Source organism: Clytia hemisphaerica, unplaced genomic scaffold, assembly GCF_902728285.1.
Source record: "Clytia hemisphaerica strain Z4C2 unplaced genomic scaffold, Clytia hemisphaerica genome assembly, whole genome shotgun sequence".
NCBI classification, from domain to species: domain Eukaryota; kingdom Metazoa; phylum Cnidaria; class Hydrozoa; order Leptothecata; family Clytiidae; genus Clytia; species Clytia hemisphaerica.
This window is the reverse complement of record NW_027103512.1, coordinates 1,722,159-1,742,158: the sequence shown is the minus strand read 5'-3', so window position 1 is coordinate 1,742,158 and position 20,000 is coordinate 1,722,159. Positions and strand designations below refer to the sequence as shown.

Here is a 20,000-nt window from a genome sequence, read left to right as displayed (position 1 = left end):
TCCAACTAAATCCAACCACGGCTTTTTCGTTCCTCTATTTTTGCATACAATTCAAGATGGTGGATGGAAAGGCGAAAAGGTCTATTGGGTAGTCAGTTCAAGGTGCTGACGGGATGCTCACTCAAAGCATCTATAGTTGCGAGATCGGGCTCCTATAGCCTCCTGTAACTCAACCATAATAGATAGATAGATAATAGAGACTAAACCGCCCTGCCCTGCCCTGCCCTACTGGACTAAGACTAAAAAAACATAAAATTAAAAACCAAGTCACAGACTGCACAGTGAGAGCCATCCCTAAATTTTTGTAACTTGATAAAGTAAAGAAAAAAAACCCATTTCTGTTAGGATGTCTTGCCATGTTAAAGTCCATTCTTCATCTGTGATTGTGATAGATAAATTGAAATAAAGTGAAAGTGAAAAAGTGAAAAGTCAGAAAACTCACTAAAAAGTTTCCGCTCGCATCGATTAAAATGTGGAATTCCGACAGTTCCGACACACCTCCACACTTTCCGCTGATTTTATTAGCCGGGCTTACTCGAGGCGTAGACGCCCGTAAATCACTACGCCCAAAAACTAAATTCCATACTTCAAGCGCTCACCTATCATAAACCGTGGAAGTGGAAGGACGAAGTGGCACGCAAAAAACAAACTGACAAAATTTAATCAGTGATTTTTTTTAAGATAATAGTTTTTTGTATCCTGGAAATAAAGCGAGTTTTTGAATTATGGCTGTTGATCCACGCTTTGAAAGATTGCCTGAACATGAGGGGCCAGCATTTCGAACTTGGCAGTTGATAATGCAAACAACAATGGGTTCCGTTGTTCAACAGCAAGCAACAGGAGGTCACATTCAACTTTCAAATGTTCCAAAACCAAGAAGCAAGCCTGCTCCTGCTGACGATTTCATTCCACTAGGCTCTTCAAAAAAGGAAAATCAAATTGAGGAAAATGATGAAGCTCCAAAAATTAAAAAAGAAAAGCAAGCTCCAAAAGAAGCTGTTGCAGATGAACTTTTCATTCCCTGGAAAACTCATGATCACTATCCAGAAGATCCTGTTGGGTAAGAAAATTTAATTTTTATTGTGTTTAACATGTCTCTAATGATTATGGCTTCTTCATATTTAGCGATTCTAGAAGTCACGCAACCAACTTTTGTTGACATCAAACCAAATGTTACATTTTCCCATGAACTTTGAACTCTTCTAACTTTTTTTCTATTAATATTATGCTAAGGGGACCATCAATAATATGTTCTGTTCGTTGTTGTCCCAGTCGCAATAATGTCGGAAATTTTTTTCGGTAGCTAAGCCTTTTCTCCATCAACATTTGCTTAAGTTTTTGTTTACTTCACCCACATTCAGTTAGTCACACTAGGAAATCAAGCTTTCAGAAAAAAACAACATCAGTCATCTACAGGATGTATTTGCAACAACAAGGCTGAGAGTTACCTGAATCAAGTTCAAGTTCCCAAGACAATTATTAATTTTAAAACTTGAAAACTTTAAAATGAAACAAAATGATTGATTGCGGACATGCAGCAGCCAGAATATTAACCAACCCAATTTTGTCATTCAATTCCCAAGAGAGTGCTTCGATTTTTAAGGCCTTGTTTATATGCTAAGTCAAGTTTGAAGATATTCTTTTCTTAGAAAATAGGTTAAAAGTAGTCAAAACGCAATTTACCTTACCTCCTGAGTTTGTCTTTGTTATGCTAAAATATAACAAACCTTTGTCATGATGTCTAATTACAAAAAACTCCAATCACTACTTCTCCGCCATCTTGTTTCACTTTTAAATAACGTGTTTTAAAATTCCTTAGCTACATTATATGTATGGAAAAGGTTTTCTCCAGGTTTTTTCAATCCCGGGATTAAACTACGAGGGCGGTTCCGCCCGCTTATTTTCCTTTCGGCGCTGAGCCCCAGGAATAATTAACAATAAAAGAAATTTTTTAAGATTAATGTTGAAATGTGTATTTTTGCAATACTCAACAAAAAATAAGGTGATTTTAAACAAATCTTTGACAAATTGGCGTTACTTTCTGTTCTAATATATGCAAATAACGTCGAAAAAAGAATATATTTCCGCCTTTACTTTCACTTTTGCTTTTGTGTTACGCGAATCTAATTGGATGAATACCTAACACTTTCGTTCTCTCCAACCAATCAGAACGCACAATATGAGCTACTTTAGGAAACTTGGGACAAAGGCACACAAAATTGCGGGGAAATAGGGGGGTAATGATAATTTATTACTTCGATAATCAAATTTATTGATTAGTACCGTTTGAGGACTGCATTTTTTTAAATCCAGATTTTAAAATAGATCTTATATACTTTCAATCAAGCGTTTGTGTAAAAACTACGCACAGGCGTTCTGGATGGGAAATAAGTGGCATAATTTCTCATAACCATTAGTGAAATACTCATACATCAGTAAGGTTGAAACTTTGATTTTTGAGGATTACGATTTTACCAGTTTTTTAGCAATTTTTGCCTCGCTAACCCAAATCTTGCAACCTCTTTACCTTAACTTAAGGAAGACCGAAATTAGAGTTTTTCAGCATTCTGAAAAAAAACGCATAGCAGAAATTTTTTCATCTTCACAGGATCAATTCTCAACGACAAAATACATCTTTTGGTCTTTGGGTTTGTTTCTGACGTTTTTCCTTCAAAGACTATCGATCACTTTCCTTCTCCCCTTAAACGCGCGAGAAAAAATGATTAGCTTGCGTTTTCGCGCAGGCGAATAAAGATGAGGCAGCAATCTTGCACTGAGCCCACGATAGAGTTTTTTGATATAGAACCATGCTTTCTCAAATCCAAATAAGGAATTGATTTTTGGTGATTCTGAAACTATGGCCAGTAAACTATACAATTTTCAAAAAAAATCAAAATTTTCAAAATGGTAGCTGACCTGTCCCAGGGGAGTTTGTTACTGCTCAAAATAATAATTTCTGGTAGTTCAGTCCCTGGTCTATCCATTTAAAGCGATTGCAATAAAAAATTCCGGCCCTACTGGCCCCTAGAGGCCCGAAAAGCCAATAAGGTCTCAAAAGAGTACCAATTTTAGCCCAATTTTCCTAGAAATCCCAACATTGTCTGACCTCCAACTCTTCTGTTCCTGAAAGACAACCACCTGGTTTCTTAGGATCAAAAGAGAAACCTATGTAATCTCCTACCATTATTTTTTTTTTATCTTGATTTAAAAATTTTCTTAACATTGCTCAAAAAATTACTAAAATTTGAGATATTTTGGCCCATCATGGCAAACTTCAAAGGGGTCTAGTTCACTGAATTTGTTATAATATAAGAGCTATGATGAATCTTTTATATAAAAACAATTAAACTATGTGAAAAAAAGTTTTCAAATGTGCTTTTTTGTCGAAGGCTCATCCTCCCCATTGAAGAAGTCTATAATTAAAATAAACTAGCCGGTACCCGGCGTCGCATGCCGGTTAAGCTGTAGCTGAACGCACTAAAAGTCCTTTGGATGTTGAAAGTGGTTTAAAAGTACGATCAAATATAAAAAAGAAATCTCAAAGTCTGCATACAAAATCGTCAAGGTTTGACTCTAGCCCTCCCCTGGGTAGCTTATCTTTTAACCATATTTGGATTGTGTACTGTCCCCGTGACTTAATTTTTTGTTTTTAAAAAACAAAAGTAGATTTTTTGTCTCGCTTCACTTGCGTTAAATATGCTGTCCAGGAAAAAGCGAGAAAGAAGGCCACAAAGAATAGTCCAACTATGTTTTTATCAGATTTAAAAAAAATAATAAGACAAAACTAAATTGCTTTTTTTAACCCTTGTCATATCTAACTTTTCGAATTTAGATATGCAAAATGTCGTATGTACACACTTTTTAACAGTAACGACAACTCAAATGTTTTTATATGAAGAAAGAGGTGGACTATTTCTTTCTCTTGCTTTTTATCGCCCTTTGAATGCTGTTGTTGTTCGACAACTTTTTTATTTTTATGTTTTGATTTTTATGTTATGATTTTACATTTGAAATGTTCTTTCCTATAAAAGGATTTTGTTTTGTTTTGAAAATAATTGTCATTAATAAATACGATCGTTAAATACATTCGAAAACATTTAAAACAAAAGAAAAGAAAAACAGCGTCGGGCATGTCTGGGCAGAAAAAAAATTACTAAATGTAGATGGGCCTTAAATTTCAAAACAAAGGACAAATAAAGTCTAAACCAGGCTCTATCCGATCTGTCAATCAAAACAAACTTATCGAGAACAAAAAAATATATTGCTTGCGAAAACGAAAGTGACACACAAAAAACAAACAGACATACAGACTACGGCTATTAATATATAGATGAGGGAAGATTAGAGAAAACCTTGAAATCAACCAGAGTTTATAACCTTTCCAAAGCAAAAAGAAGTGTTTTCTCTTGCCGCTATCTCTCCACTTTTGTGCGAAATGAGCGAAAACTTTTAATGTTTTTGTAAGGTCATTGGTTGGATGAAAAAAGAAGCAATTCCATTGGTCGAAATTGACGTTCACCTTTCATAATAATTTATGTAGTTGTAGTTTCAGTCAGTCAGGCTCATCATATACGCGTGTTTCTTCCAAACAACTAAAACAATCCAGGTGTAAGTGTAGAAAGAACACAGCCAATAAAGTACAAAATCATATTATATTCATTCCCTGAATGTGTGCTATTTCAGGCCTTAAAACATGTTTTTTTGTTGCAAGATAAGCTTTGGAAAGTTAGGCAGTTTCCTAGGTCAACACATATCTTGTCATTATATAGTATTACTAGAAAGATTGACAAAAGAAGTCAAAACAAGATTTACCTGACAGTTTCGCAAGAATTGTGTGTTTTCGTTTAGAATAATGATTTTGATATATTGTTTAAATATTATGAACTTGTCTTAATTGAAATTTTCTACTTATGAATGCAGCTTGGCTCAGCCACTTGCTTCATTCCAACCAAGACTATGAAGGAGTCAAAATATCAAATCTCAAATATAATCAATATGTCAACATAGTCTCGCTCAAGCATTTTGAACTCAGCCCACACTCACATACAATTTTAACAATATTCTCTTTTCTGTTATATTTTTAGACTTCATTTGGAAATCAGCGACTTTCACAAATACATGAAACCCACTATAGAGGAAGAAAAGATGAGACAAAATGTTGTGGATAGAATCTCTGCTTTGATTGTTCACATCTGGCCCTCCGCAAAGGTATTATTCTTAAGAAAAATGATACAGGACTTTCAGACAGAGTCTTGATTGTCTTCACAATCTACCTGACTTATTGGAATATTGAACATCATTGCAAGTAGGAAATTCCATTTCTCATAACCTTGAATAAATAATTCTGCTCATGGGGTTTATAGTGTCAGAAATTGGATGAATTGGGTGTTGTCATGAGAAGAGAATTTTGGATCACAGTGGGACTCTTATGGAATTCTTACAATTAAAGCTGTTTTGCAAATTTGATTCATATGCAATAGTTTATTTCAGTTTATATGTTGAAATGATTTTATTTTGATATCATAGATACACTGGTATATTATAAAACATATTTTTACTTGAAGCTCGCAAAATGTATTTCATTCATTCTTCTCGTTTAAGGTTGAAGTGTTTGGTAGTTTCAGAACAAAGCTTTACCTTCCCACAAGGTAAGCATTGATTGATTGATTGATTGATTGATTGATTGATTGATTGATTGATTGATTGATTGATTGATTGATTGACGTGGTGACTTTTGTAGATTAGAAACCTTCTTTAACAGATTTTTGAATTGTGCATTAGGGAGACAAAATATTTTCGCAAGCAACTAGTTTCTGTACCCATATACCCAGATATACCTATTTTGTATTGCACCTTATTCGTTTTTGTCTTAACAGTGATATAGATTTGGCAGTGTTTGGGAAATGGGAGAAGTTACCTTTGAATACATTGAAAAAGGAACTGGTCAACCATGGCTTTGCAGATGAAGAGACAATCAAAGTTCTCGATAAAGCATCAGTAAGACCAGCAATGATTTTATATTTTTATATCTGTCTAATAAAGGTTTTACATGATTTGGTAATTCGTAAATCTCTGAAACCCTTTATAGTTTTACACAATCCCAAAAAATTGTTTATGAACTGCGTAAAAATTTCGTTTTTTGATTTTGATTATCATTCATTAGTTTCTCTGATACAGTTAATTTTATCTTCATTGGATTAAACTGCACCTTCAAGCTTTTGACTATTTTTCTTATCTTCTTAATAAGGGAACTTAGTTTTGGAGATAACTGATTTTGACACTTTTTTAGTCAATTCTACCAAAAATTGTCACTGCAAACAGCTGCAAAACAAATTATTCCCACCTAGTTTTTTTAAGTTTTTGAAATCTTTTTCTTTTTCTATAATATGTCACTTTCTTTTATGTTTGCAGGTCCCAATCATCAAATTGACAGACAAGAAGAGCAAAATTCGGGTAGACATCAGCTTCAATGTCGAAAGTTCTATCAAAAGTGCTGAACTCATTAAAGTAAAAATGTGTTTCACTTTGTTTTGTTCCCTGCTAACTATTACCAGACGATCTCAATCGAACGGAATCGACGATCGAACCAGTCGAACCAAATCGAACGTAATCGACCGATTGAAATTCGATTGTTGAACGCAATCGAATCTCAATCGAATATTACCGCAATTTTCAGATTCAATTGATGTTCGATTGCGTTCGATTGATGTTCGATTGCGTTCGATTGCGTTCGATCGTCGATTCATTGACCCCCAGATTGTTCATCGCATAATTTCTACGGGAAATCGAAAGTAATTTCATTTGGCTTGTGATGTTTGAGAGTTTGGATGTTGGGAAGCTGCAAGAATAAAGCCAGACGATCTCAATCGAACGGAATCGACGATTGAACCAGTCGAACAACAATCGAACCAATCGAATATTACCCAGAATTTTGACGTTCGATTGAGATTCGATTGCGTTTGACAATCGAATTTCAATCGATCGATTGCGTTCGATTTCGTTCGATTGGTTCGATCGTCGATTCCGTTCGATTGAGATCGTCTGGCTATTAATGGGAATGTTCGAACCCTTTTAAACAAGAGGATCATTCTAGCACAATATAGTGGATATATGAGAATGCTCAAACCCTTTAAACGAGACGATTACTTTTGTGTAATTCCTTTCGACTGTTGCGATTTTGGAGTACCTTTTAAAGGGAAGAAAATTTGACCGATTTGTCTGAAATCTGCCAAATTAAAAGATCCCGTCAAATTTAATTATTTCGGCCATCCGCCAAATTGTATTGTTTTTTATATTTTATGTTAAAATTTTCACAATTTACCGTCTAAAAAATGCAATATCCATGTTTTCACCCTGATTTTGGATCTAAAAATCCGTCATCTGCCAAATTAAATTCCTGTCAAAATTATCTTTTCGCTGATCTACCAAATTAAATTCCCTTTGAAAAAACTTTTTCAGCCACTCGCCAAATTAAATTCCCGCCAAAATCTCTTCCCTTAAGGTACTGTAAAGATAGGCAATATCCCTGAATGTCCTGAAATCCTTTAACTTACTAATTCAGTGCCCCTGTTACTTGGCATAGAGTCGTATTCTCCTAGGGGGCTACCAGGTAATGTAACTGTAACCCAACTTTTTGGACCTAAAGTAAATTACACTCAAACGATTAAATCAAATAGCCAAACCTCGATCCTCTTTGCACACCTGAATGATGGTATAGTTATCATCAATCAATTATGTAAATGACCGAGATTGGGTGCTTCTTACTTACGTCAAGTTAGAAAAACTGCAAAAGTCTGCAAACATAGAAAATTGTATGAATCTGACTATTGTTTTTTAATTTCATTTAATAGAAATACATTGAAGAGTTCAGGATTCTTCCATCATTGTTCTTAATCATCAAGCATTTCTTGGTGCAAAGAGATTTGAACGAAGTATTCACCGGTGGAATCAGCTCCTACTGTTTGATGTTACTCACTATAAGCTTTCTACAGGTACATATGGTATTTTGAAATTTGATTGGGACCTGGCATCACCTGCCTGCCATTTTAAGTCTTTGAAGTAATAAGCCTATCAGTAGAGGGCATTTTGTAAAATCGCTCCTTTTTTTTAAAAGCACTTGTTATACATTTTTGGAAACTTCAACCTTAGAGAAATCGAAATTACAATGTTTCCAATTTTTTTTTGGACACTTTGGTGTGATTTTCGGACAAATATGATGGTCTCAGGCAAAAATCATAGGGTTAAAAATGAATGAAAATTTTAGCTTGAGAAAACGGAGACCTGTTGTATATTTTTGGAAAGCTCTCAAAAAATTAGTATTAGAGATATATTGCAAGTATAGGTGATTTCTGTACCTAACTCGAGATATTAACCCTTGAAAATTATTCATCATCTGACATCCGTAGAGTGCAGACGTGTCAAAAATTTTTGGCGCGTAAAAAGTAGGCGTTTTGTTTCTCGAGCCATTTTTTTACAATCAATGTGACAACAAGAAAGCAGCAAAAGAACATCGAAGAAGTACTTCAAGATATACCTTTATACACTACCACACAAGATTCTCCAACACAAAAAGACACTCAAGACACCTCACCACACCAAGAAAAAGACTCTCTTCAAACAAAAGACACAGATAAAGACTTTGTGACAAGTCCTGGTGGTGATGTATCTTATTCTTTTTCTCAACCTTATAATCTTCATAAATCATTCGAGGAGGAACCTATCGAGGGGGTTACACTTGAAATGATCTTTTACGAAATGAGGGTTATAAAGTATGACATTGCATCAAAGATAGAGAGTGTAAAAGAAGATATTACAATCAAGCTCCAAAATCAAAACTTGGAGATGAGAAGAGAACTGGACGAACTTAAGCAGGAACTTTCTTCGAAAAGCAAAATTATTGACGATTTGAGAACTGAACTGGATCAAGTTGGGAAAGGAAAGGTTGATTTGGACGACGTTAGCACAGTAGAGAGACAAAACAGTGAACTTCAACAATACATAAGAAGGAATAATATCGAAATTGCGGGTATCCCTGACTCTGTCAAACAAAACGAGTTAGAATCGAAAGTGATCGAAATAGCTAAAGCCGTCAACATTGATATTCCTCCCAACGAAATCGAAGCTTGTCATCGCCTGTTCCAAAGAAAAAATCAAAAAGGTCCAAAGCGCACAATAGTGAGATTTGTAAACAGAAAACTTGCAGAAAAGTTAATCAAAAAAGGCAAAGACTTCAGTAAACGTGAGGTATTTGAAAAAGCAGATTTGACAAATAAAATTTACATTAATAATAACCTTTGCAGTTACTACAGATTTCTCTGGGGAAGAGTTAAAGCGTTGTATGGTCGTAATGCTATTGAATCGTTTTGGGTGTTTAATGGTTCTATTAACTTGAGATTTAATGATGACACAGATGAAGTCTTGAAAGTAACACATTTAAATGATTTAATTGAATTCTTTCCTGATCATAAAGATCTCTTTGTTTCTAAATAATTTTTTTTCATTCTGTAGCGTTTCTTATTTATATCTTAGTTTTTGAATGCTCTGTTTTTTATTATACTTTGGCTCGAGAAACATTCTCTTTTGCACACTGATTTTCCAGTAATGACAAACGATGATTGCTCTGTTTGCTCGAAAAAAATTACTTCTAAAACCTTTCATTTTTGTCCCAAGTGTGAAAGACGATCCCATGCAAAGTGCTTAGGCGTTGAACCAAAATACATAAAAAACATTTGGCTCTGTAAACTTTGTAGGCATGATGCTCTACCTAATCTTGAATCCGATGAAAAATTACCCATTGGTAAAGACATAAGTCACTTAAAAAATTATTTTAAACATCTAAATTCTATCTCGAATTCTTTTTCTAATTTTGATTCACAAATCGACGATCAACTTGATAATATTACTTATGATGATCACGTTAATCATTTCGACTGCAAATACTATAGTACTCAAGAATTTGCTTCTCTTCCTCTTAAAAAACAAAATTTTCTTGCTTTCATCTCAACATCTGTTCTTTAGAAAAACATCATGACAATCTTACTACTTTACTTCATAATCTCAATCATAATTTTAGCATTCTCGGTATCAGTGAAACCAGACTCAAATCTTCTATCGAAAACACTGAACTTTCTATCAACGGCTTTAAATCCTTTGATACCCCAGCCGTCTCATCAGTTGGGGGAACTGCTCTCTTTATTTCTAACTCTCTCAAAAGCAAACCTCGCACAGATCTTTCAAAGATAGTGCACTCAGCCTGTGGTAATCTTGAGTCAACTTTTGCTGAAATCGTCTTAAAAAATAGGAAAAACCATATCGTTGGTTGCATCTACAAACATCCAGACCTTGACGTTGATCTTTTTAATAAAAATTTTATATCTCCTTTGCTGAAGAAAGCCTGCCAAGAAAACAAAAATCTTATTTTATTAGGCGATTTCAACATAGATCTTTTGACTTGTGACTCTGTAATCTCTCACTCTAAATTTCTTGATATTCTTGGTGCTTATCAGATTCTTCCAACTATTACCTTGCCAACACGGATCACTGATACCTCCAGTACTCTTATCGATAACATTCTTACTTCTCCTTTTAACTGTTCATCAACTTCTGGAAATCTAACTGTTGCTATATCTGACCATCTTCCTCAATTTCTAATTCTTAATACTGACTGTGATTCTGGTTACAAATCTGAACTTCCTTTTCGTCGAGATTGGTCCAAATTTGATGAGGCTACTTTCAAAGATGAATTCGACAGCGTTGATTGGAAAGATCTTCTTAAAACTGAAAGGGGGGATGTTGACTTATCTTTTGATTCTTTTTTGACTCGTTTTTCTTCTTTGTATGATAAGCATGTTCCTCTGAAACAGTTGACCAGACGTCAAGCTAACCTCCTTCTCAAACCCTGGATCACCAAAGGCATTCTTGTCTCGATGAACATCAGAGATAGCCTCAAAGACGACTATTTGAAAGTTCCTGATTCTTCACCCGATCTTAAGAAATTTCTTCGTGACAGATACAAATTTTACCGAAATCGCATTGTATCTCTTATCCGTGCTAGTAAAAAACTCCATTATTCTCGCTACTTTTTTCAAAACTCAGACAATCTTCGAAAACTTTGGCAAGGCGTCAGAGAGATTATATCTTCTCCTTCTTCTTCAAACTCTATTTCTCTTAACATCAATGATTCTTTATCTTCCAACCCTGAAGAAGTATCTAAAGCTTTCAACGATTTCTTTTCAACCATTGCAGGTGAAGTTCGTTCAAAAATTCCTTTTACGCGTCATCATTTCTCAGAGTGGCTAAAGAACGAAAATCGAAATGCTAATGACTTTTTCATTGCTCCAGCTTCAAAACCAGAAGTCATCAAAACTCTCATGTCTCTCAGTGAAAATAAGGCAACTGGTCCAAACAGCATCCCGTATCGAATTATTTCTTCCAACTTGGACACGCTTTCTTCTATCTTCACTGATATTATTAATCTTTCTTTCTTTACTGGTATCTTTCCAAGTCAGCTGAAAGAAGCGAAAGTCATCCCTGTCTTCAAAAACAAAGGTTCTCCATTCGATGCTGAGAACTATAGGCCAATTTCTCTTCTTTCTAACATTGACAAAATCTTCCAAAAACTCATGCATTCACGACTGACGAACTTTCTCGACCAATCAAACTCGATCTACCCATTACAGTTTGGATTTCGATCAAACCACTCGACTGAAACAGCCCTTCTCTATGCTATCAACAAAATATCAAATGCTTTGGATGAAGGTAAGTATGGATGCTCTATTTTCATCGATTTACAAAAGGCATTCGATACCGTCGACCATTCTATCCTACTATCAAAGCTAGATTTTTACGGGGTTCGTGGAAAAGCTCTTGGTTGGTTTCGATCATTTCTTACTGATAGATCACAGTTTGTTTCAGTCTCTGGTAAAATTTCTACTTCTAAAAATATGAAACATGGTGTCCCTCAAGGCTCTGTTTTAGGCCCACTTCTTTTTCTCCTTTATGTGAATGATCTCCATATTGCACTTCGATATGCTTTGGTCAATTTGTTTGCTGATGACACTATGCTTTTTTTTGAGAACGAATCCTTGAAACCGATCGCTAAGCAAGCCAATATCGATCTAAAGCTTCTTATGAATTGGCTTAAAGCAAATAAAATCTCTCTCAACACTAGTAAAACTGAGCTTTTGTTGTTTCGTCCTGTCCGAAAGAAGATCGATTATGATTTGAAAATCAAAATCAACGGACATCGGCTTAGACCCAGCAAGATTGTAAAGTATCTTGGTGTTTACATCGATGAACATCTGAACTGGAAACACCACATTGATTTTGTCTGCAATAAATTGAAGCGAGCTAATGGAGCTCTAAGTAAACTTCGGCATTATGTCGACAAGAAAACACTAGCATCATTATATTTTTCCCTTTTCCAATGTCACGCCTCTTATGCAGCCCAGATTTGGGGGCAACGCCAAACAATCCACGCCCGTCGAGTTCTTATTCTTCAAAAACAAGCTCTCAGAATCATGTCTTTCTCTGACTTTCGTGCACATACTTTTCCTCTGTTTTTAGAATTTAAACTTCTTCAATTTTTTGACTTTGTCAAATACCTTAATATCCTCTTTCTTTTCAAACTTTTGAATCGAAAATTACCTCTTCCTCTTTTACAAACTCTTGAATACAAACGTCTTAATGATACTGACCGTCATGAAGTAATTCGTTGTAAGTCTGGACTTCTAAAAATACCCGAAGTAAAAACAGTGACTTATGGTAACTATTCAATTCTATACCAATCCATCTTGGTTTGGAATGAACTTCAAAATTTCGTTTCTCTCGATGATTTGTCTACACTAGCATTGGATCGTCTTAAAGATTTAAGCAAATTATATTTCCTCTCGTCGTACACTTGATTTGTGTTTTTTTTTTTTTTTTTTTTTTTTTTCGAGTTTGATTTTAAATTTTAACATTTTCCTTTTTTTTTTTTTCTGTTTTTATTAAAAACGAAATTAAAAAACGAAAATTATTTCACTTTATTACCCTAGTATGATCGTTTTATAAACTTAGTATTTTTTTCACTTGTTGTTGTAATTATATCGTGCGGCCACCTCCTTAGTTTAGCATTATGTCTATGAGTGTGGTCGCTAGTCTCGCTTTCGTTGACAAATAAATGATTTACTTACTTACTTACTTACTGAAAACCGTGTTTTTCAGCCAGAAACAGCTGTTTTGTCCAGTTTTTGCGCTTTTTGAAGCTCAATATCTCTCCGTTTTCTCAAGCTAAAATTTTCATTAATTTTTAACCCTATGATTTTTGCCTGAGACCGTCATATTTGTCCGAAACTCACACCAAAGTGTCCGAAAAAAAATTGGAAACATCGTAATTTCGATTTCTCTAAGATTGAAGTTTCCAAAAATGTGTAACAAGTGCTTCTAACAAAACAATCGAGCGATTTCAAAAAATCGAACAAAATTCCCCCTACTATATCAACTTTTAGCGGCGTTCAGCTTTTTAGGGGACACGTAATGAATTTACAAGAAGGATTTGTGCTTGGCATTTTTAAACTGGCTGTAAAACAAACCAAGGAAATTCCCACTAAAACTTCATATGAGGGACATTTTCTACCCGGGGTGTAAACTATTTTTAACATTCGAATAGCTCAACTAAATTGAAGTTACTTTATTACTTATGCAAGTTCATATTACATTTTTCACGAGAGTGCTCCTATAGATTGGTCTCTTCCAGACAATGTACATACATTGGGAGTGGAGGATAAATCGTCCAGGGATAGTGGAAAGTCTACAAAATATGCCCTGTCCGAGAGCAAATTTACTCTGTTTGGGGGTGATTTTGAATGTCCAAGGTCAACTAATGCTTGTCAGGGGGTCCGGTTGGTTGGACCTGTTGTTTTCAGGGGGATGGTTGAAGTCACAATGTTCGTGGGGAAGATTTTCGAAAAAATGTTATATTATCCACACCCAATATTCAAATTCATTTCTGTTCGATAATAAATAAGAATCTTCATTTCTGTTTATTTTTATTTTCCACATCTAGCGCCATCGAAAAGTGGACGTCCGAAAAACGAAAAACGTCAACTTGGGTGTATTGTTGATGGAATTTCTGGAATTGTACGGAAGGAATTTCAATTACCAGCGCATTGCCGTCAAAATCAAAGATGATGGTTGTTATGCCAACAAAGAGATGGTCAGTATCTCCAGAAATTGTCTTCATACCTTTTTAGAAGTTCGCACCCTTGGGTTGTTGGCTAACCTTTGAATACTTCCTTTCAAGATTTCACTGGCATAGATCTCCCGCTGAATGTGGCGTTCTCGGACATAAAAACCCCTTTGCAAGCCAATTACCAACCTTCGTCTCAATCATCATATTATTTTTCAGATTCCCTTGAGGTCAAACCTCCTTAGTTAGGATTTATGGGCTACATGCATTTTTTATAAGAAAGTGTCTTCCCCTTGGCCAGGCTCGTGTATGCTCAAGCATTAAAAGCATCCAGGGATAGCATACGCTTATTACAAGCCTATGAGTTATTATGCTCATAATTCACCCGACCCAATGTTTTTGTAAAATCTCAGAAATTTTGCAAACAATCGATTCAAAAGACGTCTAGATTTTTTGAAGCAGTGGAATGTGGCTTGCCGTGGAATGTCTTTTTTACTTGACCACTACCAAACCATTTTGAATAGAAAAGAATTGACGACTTTGAAAATATTTCAGACTGGTGTATGTGCTTTATGCTTAGGAAATATGCTTATAAGTGTTATGCTTTTATAAAAAAACATGTATTTCTCAGAAAGCCTACTACGAGGGTCCTTCTCCCCATTAAAAACCCCCACCATCCTGGGCTGGCTTTACAAATTTCCATTCCCACCCGTTTTTCAATAGTTATATAGTTAAAGCCGATACTTTACTTTCAGTTAGTCTTTCGATTGAACTATCTAAGAACCAGACGAACTGTTAAGTATGAACGAGGAATCGAACTGTGAGCCCCTTATTTTTGGCCCTGTCTCCTTAGCTCACTTGGCCATCGCTCCGTATTCCCTTTCTCATCTCGTTTATTCTATTTCTCGACAGCTTGCAAAGGAGTTAGTGAAGGAACATTCTTACCACTATTGTGTATTCTCTATCTCATCTCGTTTATTCTTTTTCTCGACAGCTTGCAAAGGAGTTAGGTGAAGGCACATTCTTACCACTATTGTGTATCGAAGATCCCATCACTCACTGTGAGTATATTCTTCAACCTCTACTGATCATCTCAAATCAAAACTAAGATTTGATATATTAAATCAAAACTTTGACCTTTTTAAAGCCTTAAGGTATATGATGTAGGTTTTACCTAGCGATCGCGTAAGCCTGAAACAGTCCGGAGTATGTGTTCGAGTAAATTCTAACTTGAAGAGGCTAGTCCCAACACTAATAAAAAGTTAACAAACACTAACAAAAACTTCTAGATTTGATGTCAGAAGATTCTTCTCTAGCTAGCCCTTTGTGCTTTAGACTCAGACCATGTTCGCACGTGACAACCTTCCGTTTTCGCATCGAAACGAAATGAAGGCAATTTTAATGGCTAGAAGTAAAACTTGAATTTAATTAGCCAATAGAATGGCTTTATTCTGTTTCGGAACCGTAGCGTGTGAAGAAGGTCTCAATGACAGTGCTGTGAGGTGTTTTTTTTTTAACTTTTGAATTTTTTCTTGTGTATTTCCAGCTTGTGAAATTGGTAAAAGTTCATACGGTATCTTACGAGTGAAGGATGCGTTCGAATATGGTTTCAACATCATCGACCGAGCAATCCGAAACAAATCTTACTTCAAGGTCAACCCAAACAGGTACAACCCATAATATGAAGGAAGGTCTTTCATTTTTTTAAGTATAAATGAAATATAGTGGTTGAGTTTCTTTTTTGTACCACAAAAGAGGGGGTCAAATTAATGAAACTGTTGACTTGTCAGGAGCAATCAATTCACTGTATCTCGCATATAGCTTAACAATTTAAATATCGATCCCCTACAGAAAACATACTAATTATAAAGATTTTACCTTTTGTTTAAAAATACAATATTTCAGCGTTTCGCTGAAAACAAGGCTGTAGTTTGTATTACAATGGAATTTCCTTAACTGGAATATCCACGGTGAACGCATATTTCTTCATTTTATAGAAATTTGATCGAGTACTTTAGGCGTACAAACTTTCGCAAACAGAATCTTTCGCGAGGACGAAAAATCGCGAAATTGACGACATTTACTTTCGCGAATTTAGCGAAAAAATATTTTTCGCGAGCATAAACTTTCGCGAATCAAGACGTAAAATTGAGATTTTTTACATAAAAAAATATGGCTTAGAAGAACAAATACTACTTCGATTGGCTTGAAACATTTGTCCTTTGACCATGGAGGTATAAAGAAACAGGAGAAGTATGCTATTGTAACCATGCTCGCCCTACGATTAAAAAAATTACGAGGTATGCATGCTCATAATCTCATATATCGTGCATTTTTAATGAGCTCTCTTGTTGATAGGTGAAATCTTATTGGCTAACTTAAGTGTTGGAAATAAGATGAGACGAGATTCATTGTTTCTGACATTGGTGTAAGAAAATATTTGGACTAAAAAAGGGCCTGTAAACTTTGCAATCCTTCATCAAATGACAAGATTTTTCGATCAACATTTTCTTCAAGGTGAACCCTATTGTTTATTACTTTCCTCCAAAATATTCCAGCGACTTTTTGTCTACAAATTGGGCCTGAAATTGTGTGTGCTTATAAAGAACTTTTTATTTTCTGGCTAGAGAAAATATCTTTTCAAAACAAAATTTAATGGATGCCAAAATTGAACGCAAGCTTATTTCGTGGAGCTAAATTTTATTTTATTCTCGTATATTAGAAGGCTAGAAATCTTCGATGCTGATAGTAAGAATGTTCAGAACAGACTTGAGTTCTACTAAAAAGTCGTATTTCGTCGGGCGAGCCTAGAATTTCTTTTGATTTATTATATAAAAGAAATCAAAAGACTTTAACGACCAATTACCGACAAATTCATCTCCTGTCTTTCTTTATACCTCTATGCTTTGACTAATTAGTCTTTTAGCAGGCTAAAAAGTGCCATAAAAGCTACATTTTATTCAAAGTTTGAAGTTTTACAGATTTTCTATTTTATCAAGAATTTTTCGTGAGCATAAACTTTCGCGAATGGTCCTTCCTAGAATTTTTAAAGACATTTACTTTCGCGAAAAAGGCCAAAATTCGCGAAAATCGCGAAAGTTTCTGCTCGCGAAAGTTTGTACACCTAAAGTAAACGAAATTGAGTTTAAGGGTTTTACTTTTGGTCAGCGATAATTATAATTTGAAAGGCCTTGTCACCAATCCTTCATACTTTTCTCTCACAGCACCTATTTAAGTCGTATCGTGTCTGTCGCCAGAGAGGTTGAAGAATATCGACAATGGATCCGCACCAGCTACAAATCTTTTGATTTCGTACCCAAAACACCCGTCTATATTCCAAGCACGCCCGTCACGCCGCAGTCCATATATCCTATAGCGATCCCTAACCAATTTATAAGCACGTCGAACGGGCGACCGCCTTTGTTACCTACCCCGCCCTCACCGTTCTCGCCACGGGTTAACATGATCACGTCACCGTTTTCAACTTACCCGCCCTCAACGACATATGGATTTTTCGGAGACTCGAATACCGTTCAACAGACTATAATCATTCCAACTGCAGGGTCTACCGGCAATAGTGACACAACAGATCTCAATCAACAACAAATACCAAACCTCCAACAATCACAAAAGTTAAACCAACAACCATCACAACAGAATCCAGAAATCGTAACAACGCCCCCGCCCCCGGTCACCCAACAAATCCACTACGTCGTGCCGGCAAATAACGGAGCTTACATCCAACAAACACGCCCATTAACTCAACAATCGTTTGTTTCGCCCTCCCCTTCGCCATCAAGTCCCATCAAAACAATGCCTCCAAACCTTGCGTTCGGCTCCTTGATCACGTCAATGGCTCAACAACGCCGCAACAACAGTAAAGCGAATACGAATTATACAAACAAACGAAATACGAACAGTGCGCGTAATTCGCAACGAAACTCACCCAAAACAAGCCCCAAATTAACGAACAGATCTTTTAGTGTTCCTAATGCTGTTCCAGGAATTGCAGCCGTTTCTGTCCCACAAACCACCACGGACTATTCTAAACAAATTTCACGGATAACCGGTACTGAGTCCCGGATACATTACACAGCCGATGAACTGCGGAGCTTGAATCCGGGCACTACTATGGTCTCAAACGGTAATGGTAAACGTAAAACGGAGAAGGAATACCGTGTGCCCGTCGAACGATTCGATTCGTCCAAATTCATCAACAAAGACAGTTCAATTCATAAATATGTAGCACCTGTTCCGTTAAAGTCTTCGCCCGTTGCGTCACATATGAAACGTAGAGACAGCTTAAAAGACAGTGCCATAGTAATTTCTTCGGATGGAGAATAATAGGTTATTTGTTTCAAATTTTGGTATGTAGATAGCTTTGTTTTTTTTTACGACTCGCTGTATACAGCATGATCTAAGGGGATTATCTATCATCTTTCTTTGACCTTTGCTTTTGTCAGAATTATAAAATACAAACTATAAGGGACTGGATACAAGTGTAAGCCCAGACCTTGAATATTGCATATCCCTAGAGTAAAGTTTTCTTGATCGCTTGGGTCGATAAATATTATAGAGATCAGCTGCCAGCTTAAGTGTTGTTAGTTTTGTTATTTTTTGTATGATTTTTTTGTTGATTTTTACAACAACAACAACAGTGTAAACCCACCCCTCTTTAAGCTAATCCCCAAAGTGGCACTTACTAAACTACCAACTACTTAATAAGATCATCCTTCAAAAGTTTGTTTGATTTCAATCGGAGTTTGTCACGGAGAGAAGTCGAAATGATTTCTTGCAAACAGGTCAATCTTCTTAAGCGTAGTGCCATCTGTGTAATATTATGGACTTCTAGAACATTTGTCACCATTTTTAGAAGGTGCTATGCCTGATATCAATCCCTTCAAAATATTTCTGAGATGAGCCTTTGTTCCGCCCCTCTCCACCCTCTCCGCCCTTTCCCTTGGATATGATCCGCAGTATACGTATTACGAATACGTTTTTTTGAATAGAACATATATCGTTGTTTTACTACCAGAAAAAAAGATTATAGTATTTTATACATATTTTTATTAGAAAAGATTTATTTTCCAATTGTCCTAAACGAAAATTTATTATTTCTTATCCCTTTTCCTCAACGACTCCAGCACAGTTGTGTAAAAGAGTTCCCATGTCAACAAATTGGGTTGCTGGCATCCATCGACGGATTGCTCCTTATATCCTACCGGTGGATTCGAAGAGGCCTCCGATTCCGACTAATGTTAAACTTATTTCTCAATTCTCAACTCAAGTGAAAATGTAATTGTTAATCTTATTGTTCTTTTTGAACATTTTTAAGAGCGTTTTGAAATCGAACACTCATCTGTTTCTTTTTCATTTTGAAATATCTAATTTTGAAATTTTCAAAGCTATTCCATAGTCTTTTATAGTCGCTCTTGAATGTCAACGCTCGAGTAAGTTATGGCATGTCTCAAAAACTGAATATTACCATAATTTTTAGATCGCATTAGTCGACAGAAAATGACCAAATAAATGACTGAACACGAAGGTTACCATGATGTGTTCTAACCTGATGTGTAACCTAGTTGTTCTTCGCTGATTTTTGTGAAAAACCACTAAAACTGATTATGACGTCTTGAAAACTAAAAATTGAATTTCTCAAGAATGGTTTATCCATTTATGACCACTATGACTAACGTACTCCAAGCATAAGAAAGGTTTTACACGATACTCTTGATTGTGGTAGATTTCAACAATTCAAGATTTTTCAAAATAACTATTCTTTATCATTCATAAGACAGAGCGATTTTTCTTGAAAAATCAACTTGATAAAAGT

The 20,000-nt window shown here is 35.6% G+C and overlaps 1 protein-coding gene and 1 long non-coding RNA gene across 2 annotated transcripts in view; one reads left to right on the top strand and one right to left on the bottom strand.

The window, feature by feature from the left end:
* LOC136799314 (uncharacterized) overlaps positions 1 to 20,000 on the bottom strand; it is a 159,651-nt gene that overhangs the window by 20,275 nt on the left and 119,376 nt on the right. The window lies entirely within an intron of this gene.
* Positions 618 to 18,907, top strand: LOC136799310 (terminal nucleotidyltransferase 4A-like). Its single transcript, XM_067056017.1, has 10 exons — positions 618 to 1,060; positions 5,085 to 5,208; positions 5,602 to 5,648; positions 5,877 to 5,997; positions 6,412 to 6,507; positions 7,851 to 7,991; positions 14,045 to 14,194; positions 15,162 to 15,228; positions 15,714 to 15,834; positions 17,392 to 18,907. The coding sequence occupies exons 1-10, from the start codon at positions 726 to 728 to the stop codon at positions 18,509 to 18,511; spliced, it is 2,322 nt and encodes a 773-aa protein (XP_066912118.1). The 5' UTR covers positions 618 to 725; the 3' UTR covers positions 18,512 to 18,907.